The sequence below is a fragment of the Chionomys nivalis genome, chromosome 23 (genome assembly GCF_950005125.1).
Source record: "Chionomys nivalis chromosome 23, mChiNiv1.1, whole genome shotgun sequence".
In the NCBI taxonomy this organism is placed as follows: domain Eukaryota; kingdom Metazoa; phylum Chordata; class Mammalia; order Rodentia; family Cricetidae; genus Chionomys; species Chionomys nivalis.
In genome coordinates, this window is record NC_080108.1 from 31,389,444 (window position 1) to 31,397,711 (window position 8,268).

Here is an 8,268-nt window from a genome sequence, read left to right on the forward strand (position 1 = left end):
CTGGTATGGCCATAGATGGGTCCACTGAGGTAGGGAGGATGCTATGATCTATGCCAAATTACCCTAAGTGTGAAAATACATTGTGTGCTTGTCAATTTTGTGTCCCTCTGGGGAAATAACTGAAATAAATCAGTTATAAGGGGAAAGTTTTTGTTTGGGGGTTGGTTTTTGGTTGGGTTTTTTGGTGCATGGTGTTGGATGTTTTTCCCATAGACACTTGGTCCTGTTTCCTTTGGGTCTACAATGAGGTAGCTCACAATGGTTGGGGAAAAGCTGCTTGCCTCATGACTCTCAGAGAGGCAAAGAGACTTGGGTTACCAATGTTCTGTTTAAGGAAATGCCTTCACTGACCTCCTGTCCTCTGACTGGCTGCCACCTCTTCCAGCTTCCACTGCCTCCCAATAGCTCCATAAGCTGGGAACTAAGCTTTAACTCGGGGGCCTCTGGGAGACATTCACAGTCCAAACCTCAGGTTTGCATCAAGCCTTGGACTGCCATACTCCCTAGGGAAATGCGCTCCAGCTGCTGATACTCTAAGTTGGTGAAAGGGCAAAGACATGCTAGCTCACTCCCAGCCCTGTGGAACAGGTTGTTGAAGCTTTCTGCTGCTCCTTTCTCTAGTACTCATGTGTGTCTTCCTCTTTGGAAGGTGTTGATGATTGTCCACTGTTCCTTTTCAAAGGTAAGGTGGAGATGGGAGGAACATCAATTCAAGGTTATCCTGGGCTACATAGTTAAACCTCATCTCCCAACTCCTCTTTCCCAAAGAAAAGAAAGAAAGAAAGAAAGAAAGAAAGAAAGAAAGAAAGAAAGAAAGAAAGAAAGAAAGAAAGAAAGAAAAGGGGGCATGGGCGTACAGATGTTTCCTAGGGCTGGTGTTTGGGAAAGTAGAACAATGGAAGGTGGAAGGCCCCAGGGAAGAAGCCATAGGTCCTCTTAAAATGTAAGCCATCCTAAGCCCCAGTCACACCTTAGTTCTTTCACATCTCCGGCTCTTCTGCTCCAGGAAGTTCAGATTCTTGCCTCTGGTCTCTTGAGAGCAGTAGACTGTGGCAGAAGAGGATTGTGAGCAGGCCACCAACAAGGCTGGAGGTTAGGGCTGTCTTTTAGAAGAAATCACAGCCTGGCCAACTAATCAAGAAACGTCTCTGCAGAGATCTTGAGTCCTTCAGATGAGTCTTTGCTGGACCGCAAAACAATTACCTGTCCTTCCGCCTAGCAAAACAATTACCTGTCCTTCTGCCTAGCAAAACAATCACCTGTCCTTCGTCTAGCAAAATAATCACCTGTCCTTCTTCCCCGCAAAACAATAATCTGACCTTCTGCCCTGCAAAACGATCACCTGTCCTTCCGCCCCCTCCTCTGTTGCAGATGTTTGTGGGCCTCTTATTTTGGTTCCAGTTCTTCTGCGGCTTCTCCGCCTCTGCCATGATTGACCAGTGGTATCTGATATTCTTTAATCTGCTCTTCTCGTCGCTTCCCCAGCTTGTGACTGGGGTGCTGGATAGAGACGTTCCCGCTGACATGTTGCTGAAGAAGCCACAGCTTTACAAGAGTGGCCAGAACATGGAGGTAAGCTCGCAGGTGTCTCTGCCTCTGTCTCTTGGCCTCCAGACCCTTTACACCTTCCAGAAAGTGAAATTTCTCCCAAATCCCTACTAATAGACACTCTAGAAAACTGTTGAAACTGTAGACTGGATGCTGTATGTCAGACTCTGTAATACATTGTGTTAGCTTTTTATTGCTAAAAAATAAAATAAAATACCCAAGACAATTAACTTAGAAGAGGAAAAGATTCTTCTGCATGCATGGTATGGCAGTTGCAGTCTAGGATTAGGAAATTCCATTTGGACTTCTGGTGGCAGTGCCTGGTTGTCATGGCAATGGTAAGAAACACATCCTGGCCGGGCGATGGTGGCGCACGCCTTTAATCCCAGCACTTGGGAGGCAGAGGCAGGCGGATCTCTGTGAGTTCGAGACCAGCCTGGTCTACAGAGCTAGTTCCAGGACAGGCTCCAAAGCCACAAAGAAACCCTGTCTCGAAAAAAACCAAAAAAAAAAAAAAAAAAAGAAACACATCCTGGAGCAAACTGCTTATGTCAGAAACCAGGAAGCAAAGAGGAAGCAAGTAGGACCTCAGCATCACCTCAGCCACATGGTCCCAGTGACTTAAGGACCTCATACTAAGCTCCACTTCCTGACAATCTCATCACCTCACTCACGGCCACTCTGAGAACCCTGATCAACACATGAGCCTTTGGGGAACATTCTAGATGAAAACTGTTGTGTTCAGGAAGTATGTTGAATGAAAATCTTTTCTCCCTCACCTATTTCCAGGTCCCCTACAAAAGTTCACATCACATCTGATTTGGTCACAGGTGATAATAATTGTTCTAAAAACAGCAAAAGCAAAGTAAAACAAAGTGTCACTTACTTTCAGCCTGGATTAAAACAGCAGACTCAAAGGGAAACCACTGAGTGAGCAGAAGGATGTAAATGTATGTTTACATGAGCAGTACACATGTTGGCAAACCGATGGCCAGCTGTCCCACCCAGCCCTTAGAGTAAACCATGCATGCTCCTCTTTGGCCAGCTTAGTTTTTACGTGTGCAGAAGAATGAGGCATTCTGCCTCTTCTGCACTAGTTCTAACTCAGAATGTATTTGCTTCAAGTTACCCTCCTATTGCTACTCTGCTGACACCCAGTTTCCATTAGGAGTCAGTGGGTTTTCCGGTCAGCACCTGTGTTCTTGACAGGGTTCTCATCTTAGCTGGCTTACTGTTCTTAGCCAGCCATGAGGCAAGATGCTGTAAGCTTGTCATGTAGAGGGAGAGGTAACCAATGAGAATGTCACCAACATTTCCCTTAAGTGCTAAGTGGAAATGCCCTTCCTGAATCCTGTGTGTATCCTTCAAGACAAACACAGCATCTGCCAGCTATGTGAGGACTCACTAGGGTGCTGCTGAGGGGATGATGGGGTTCTTGTTGCTTCTTTAAATAAAGATTTTTGTCATCCAGGTACTGGCAGCTTCCATTTATCTGTGTCAAGGTCATTTTTGCCATGGGTGTAGATTGTCATAGTGTGCTCGGCATTGATATGCCAAGATACCTAAGTCGGTGTTTTAGTTACTTCTTTATTGTTGCAACAAAACACCATGACCAAGGAAGCTTATAAGAGAGTTTATTGGGGGCTTAAATTTTCAGAGGTGAGTGAGTGCACGGCCACCATGGTGGTAGGAAGGCACCTTCACGGCCACACCTCCCAATCCTTCTCAAACAGTTCCACCAACCAGTAACCAAGCATTCAATTATATGAACCTATGAGGACCATTCCCATTCAAACCACTATAGCCAGGCTGTTTAAAGAAAAGGAGGTTTCTGGAGGTCCAGAAAGGTTGAAGGACTGTATCTGGTGGTGATTTTGATGTTGATGGAGTCTGAAAACATGGCACGGCCTGGCAGTCATGAGGATGGGTCTCTTCTAGTGTCTTTCACATAAGTCAGTCATGGGGGCTTCTATGGTTTATCTTAACTGTCTCCCAAAGACCCAACAAGTTTCTGCTCTCTCAGTATTTTATGGTGAGGATTAAGAATTAGTGGATCAACTCTTGGGGACACACTAAAACCATATAAAAACCAGAATAATAATTTCTTTGTTTAATAACATGAGGGGATGGAGAGATGGCTTGGTGACTAAGAGCACTTGCTACTCTGGGCAGTGCATACACAGCCTGTACATATGCAGGCAAAACACTCATATACATAGATATGTATATGTATGAATATGTAATATATACATATATATATGTGTATACATGCACTATATCATATATAAGTCTAAAAATCTACTAGGAAACACCCATCATCTAACTTAAGGCTCATTGGTAAGAGTCTTTCTAAAGTGCTTACCATAAAACCTTTTCAGAGTGGAAGACTAGAAGGCCCAGATCAGGGAGCTCAGACTGGGGGAGCAGCTCAGGGGGCAGGCCCAAGATTTCAGCTCTTCTTTTGTAAAGCTAATAATCAGTGCCCCCACCCACCTCCGCCCTGAGAATCTCATGTGTACTGACTCCTGACTGTATTGACATCATTTCTACCCTTCCTTTTCCTCCCCCAACTCTTCCCATCCTTCCCCTGGCCTCCATCTCAAACTCATGACCTCTGCTGACACGTAGCTATAGGGCTCATGTCCTGGGATCAAAGGCTCCCCATGGCTCAGATGCCTACAGCTCTACAAGCCTGATGGTTTTGGTTTCTCTTCCACCATGTTGGAACTGTGCTCTTCTTAGATCCTGAAATAGGACATTTTCCTCCAGTGCTTTAGGTATTGCCTGCTCAAGAAGGTGTAGCCAGCTTTCGATCAGACTGTCCTTCAATTGCTAGCCCCCAGAGACTTATTATTAATTATGAGAGCTTGGCCTTTGGCTTAGGCATGTTTCTAGCTAGCTCTTATAATTTAATTAACCCATATTTTTTAATCTACTTTCTGCCACAAGGCTCAGTTACCCTTTCTCAGTATGGCACATCCAACTTGCGCTGAGACTGCTGATGAAATCCAAGCACCTAGATTCCTCCTCCTCTTCCTCCTCCTCCTCCCCTCTCTCTCTCTCTCTCTCTCTCCCCCCCCCCCTCCCTCTCTCCAGAAATCCCACCTCTCTCGCTTAGCTATTGGCCATTCAGCTCTTTAGTAAAGCAATCAGAAGGTGCCTTGGCAAAGACAGCTCTTCACTGTGTGCAAAAAGATTATCCCACAACAAGAATGTCCTGGAGGGGACAAGCCCTTCTCCGTAATTCTCCTTGTTTCTGTGTCCCAGGAGTACCGGCCACAAGCATTCTGGTTAAATATGGTGGATGCTGCCTTCCAGAGCCTGGTGTGTTTCTTCATTCCATACCTGGTAAGCAGGAACCCGGCAAAGGTTTTCCCCTCAGCTGCCTCTGGGCACCGACAGACACCCAGCCCTTGCCATTCTGCTTGTCTTTCAGACGTACTATGACTCGGATGTGGATGTGTTTACCTGGGGGACCCCTGTCACAACGATTGCACTGTTCACCTTCCTTCTGCACCTGGGTATCGAAACCAAAACCTGGGTGAGAGCCACAGGCGAGGTCGCGCTCCCAAAGGGACCGGTATTATGGCAAAACACTTTCCAGCAGGTGGTTTCTACATACAGGAAGCTGCAAAGCTCCCCTAGCTGTGTGATAAGAACACAAAGGACACCTACCCAACGCCACTTTCCCAGGGACAACCCACCCTCCTGAGCAGATCTTCATCTATCCATCTTCTTGTTGCCTTCACCACCTTGCCCCTGCCTTGCTCTGTCCTCTTGCCCTCACAGTCCTGTCCCAGGCTGCTCTTCTAAGACCAACCAGTCCCTGATAAGAAGGGTTTTCACAAAGACCCGGAAGGCGGGCACACCCCTAACCATTCCCGATATGCTCATGCAGCTGCCACGGTCGCCACTCTTAAAGTGAAGTAAAAGCCCTTTCCCTCTGGTTCCTTTCAGACCTGGCTCAACTGGTTAGCCTGTGGCTTCAGTATCTTCCTGTTTTTTTCCGTGGCTCTTATTTACAACACCTCCTGTGCCATCTGCTACCCTCCGTCTAACCCTTACTGGACCATGCAGACATTACTGGGTGACCCTCTGTTTTACTTGACTTCTCTCATCACGCCCGTGGCTGCACTGCTGCCCAGGTGAGTATCTGCTGGTGTCCCCAGCTGACAACGGGTACAGAGCACACCCTTGGCCCTTGCGGTCTTTGGGTGAGCCTCTTGAAGCTCAGCCATGGACCAGTTTTGAATCTGATTCTTCCTCATGTGTTCTTTCTAGATTGTTTTGCAAAGCGCTCCAGGGGAGCCTCTTCCCCACCCATCTCCAGCTGGCACGCCAGTCATCCAATAGTTCTTCCAACAAATTCAGTACTCCCAAAGAGACTTCTGCTCAGGGACAGCCGCCTGGAGACCCAGAAACTGAGCTTTCGGAAAGGAAGACCCTGGGACCTTTCGAGTTCCTGCCCAAAGATTGTACCTCTCAAGCTTCCCAGCTTGCACAGCAGCTGGGCTGCTCCCCAGAGGCCAGCGGGGAGCCCAGCTCAGTGGATGCGAACATGCCATTAAGAGAGAGCACTTTGTTAGGACTTGGCACGCAGGCTTCCAGGTCATCATTGCCTGGGGAGGCTGTTTCAGAAGAGCGTCCTGAGGGCTCCAGGAGGAAGGCCACCAGTGCCAGCCAGACGGCCCCCTTGTCGCCACTCTTGAACCTGCCCAGCTTTGGCTCGCTCAACTGGATTTCCTCCCTGTCGCTGTCCAGTGGGCTGGGAAGCGTCTTGCAATTGTTCACAAGTAGTTTACAGATGAGCAAGCAGGATGGTGAATTCCTGTCGAGTGCCCCGCAGCCAGCTCAGGACCTGCACAGCTTCCAGGGAAAAGTCACGGGTTCCTTGTAGCACCCCCTCCAAAGGGTCACAGCTGATTGTGGTGACAAAGAAATCCTTGAAATGGCCTTTTTTATTATGCAGCAGATGTTAATGTTATTTATGTTTATTTGCACAGAAGAGTTATAGGAAGATGTATTTTTAAAATGTTTCCAAGACAAATATAGGAAACCAGAGGTACCAAAAGAGAAAGTTTATTTTTTTGAAGTTCTAAGTAGAGTTATACTGAAGAAAAATAAGAACATATGTCTCTACCTGTCTATCCGTACTTAAAGGTTAAAGAAGAGTGGCCCTTGAAGTGTGTCTAGATTCATTTCTTCATCTCATTTTGTAAGAAAAAGCCATGTGCTTTGTGTCTTCGGCACACATGGCCCTCGCTGTCTGCAAGCAGCAATACATGTGCAACTGGAACAGCAATCCCTGGGGTGGCTGTGGCGGGTGTGGACCCTAGGACCAGGAAGGAGGAAGGAAGACAGAGGAGAGGGAGAATGTGTGACCTTTGAGGCAAATTCCTCTATTGACTTCCAGTGTTACCAACAGCGAAAGGAACAGGGAAGCTCAAGAAACATTCGTGTGACGTTCCTGCCAACACTCGGTGCTGTGCAGGCATTTCATTAAGTTCATGTCATAGATAGGTACGACGGCTCCAGTGTCACGTGTATTTCTTGCTAAAAATCACCACGAGCAATAAAACAACCTCCGCTTTGCAAAGAGTGTGTCTGGTTGCCACTTTTGCATGACGATGCGGTGTGTGGCTTATGTGAGTGTACTCCGAACACCATGTAGTCACCTCTTTATGCAAGTCCTTTTTTGCAAGACACTGAAGAAAGTGGTATTGCAGCCAGTGCCACAGAGTGACCTGTTACCCTTGGCTCCTTGCACCAGGCCATGGGCAACAACCAGACTCCACTAACTAAAACCTTAGATATTCATGGTAATTCCCTGCAGGCTTTTGTCTGATGAGCTCTCATGTCTCCTCATCAAAGAGAAAGGGGGAAGGGAAATGATTAAAACTCCTAATGGCAAGCTCTGCTGTTTCAACTCCTCCTCCATGTAGTGGCCACTTTGTCTCACACTTGGCATAGGAAGTAAGTGGCATGTGTCTCGGGCTCCTCCAGTAAGTATCTGTCACCTCTCACTGCAATGCAGAGGAGCACAGGATAAAGATTTGGGGGAGAACTGTCCACGGAATACAGTTCCTGTCAAGTATCAGAATGGATCTTATTCCTCGGCGTGGAAGCCAGGGTTAATCATTAACTTGAGCGACAATCCATGCTGCCCCTTAGGTGAGACTCACAGACTTTGGCTATGAAACATAACCTTGTATTTGCTTTTATTCATCAAAACTCTGTAGAAGCTCTCATGATTATTATCAAGTTAGCCAGTACAGCTTAGGGAGGGGTCAGCATCTTGAGAATCCACAGGTAAAAATGCCCAGTAGAACGGGATGTTTCCAAGAGATTAACACACTATATTACAGGCAGTGGAGAGTTCCCCATATTCACCCACACCATGCTAGATGCCAGAGGAAGAGAGCCACAGCAAACATCTAAAGGCACAGCAGAAGCAAAAGACATTCCGGGGTCTGCGGTTCCTAAAGAGATTGCTCATCATAGGATTCCCTTTTGCTGGGCCAATACCCGGAACTTCAATTCCATGTCACTGCTCCTCTGGCATAGCCCACGGGAGCGGGTGCTTTGGTGGGATATGTTCAGGGTACAACAGCTCTAGCTTGGATACATTAACACTGTAATCCAAAGGGGCTTTCAAGACCACATTGTTTTCTTGACCTGTAAGCAGCCCCCGTTGTGATGATGCATCAAGAGGGCTCTCGC

At 47.1% G+C, this 8,268-nt stretch overlaps 1 protein-coding gene across 2 annotated transcripts in view; it reads left to right on the plus strand.

Annotated features, from left to right (window-relative positions):
- Nucleotides 1–7,121, plus strand: part of Atp10a (ATPase phospholipid transporting 10A (putative)) — a 160,740-nt gene extending 153,619 nt beyond the window's left edge. The window contains exons 17-21 of one of the 2 annotated variants that reach the window (XM_057756452.1): nt 1,486–1,572; nt 4,816–4,896; nt 4,985–5,089; nt 5,506–5,693; nt 5,830–7,121. In XM_057756452.1, coding sequence (XP_057612435.1) covers nt 1,486–1,572; nt 4,816–4,896; nt 4,985–5,089; nt 5,506–5,693; nt 5,830–6,445 — 1,077 coding nt within the window. In that variant the 3' untranslated portion in view covers nt 6,446–7,121. Of the gene's footprint in view, nt 1–1,371; nt 1,573–4,815; nt 4,897–4,984; nt 5,090–5,505; nt 5,694–5,829 lie in introns of both variants that reach the window. The other variant, XM_057756450.1, reaches the window with a different exon arrangement.
- The last annotated feature ends 1,147 nt before the right edge of the window (nt 7,122–8,268 follow it).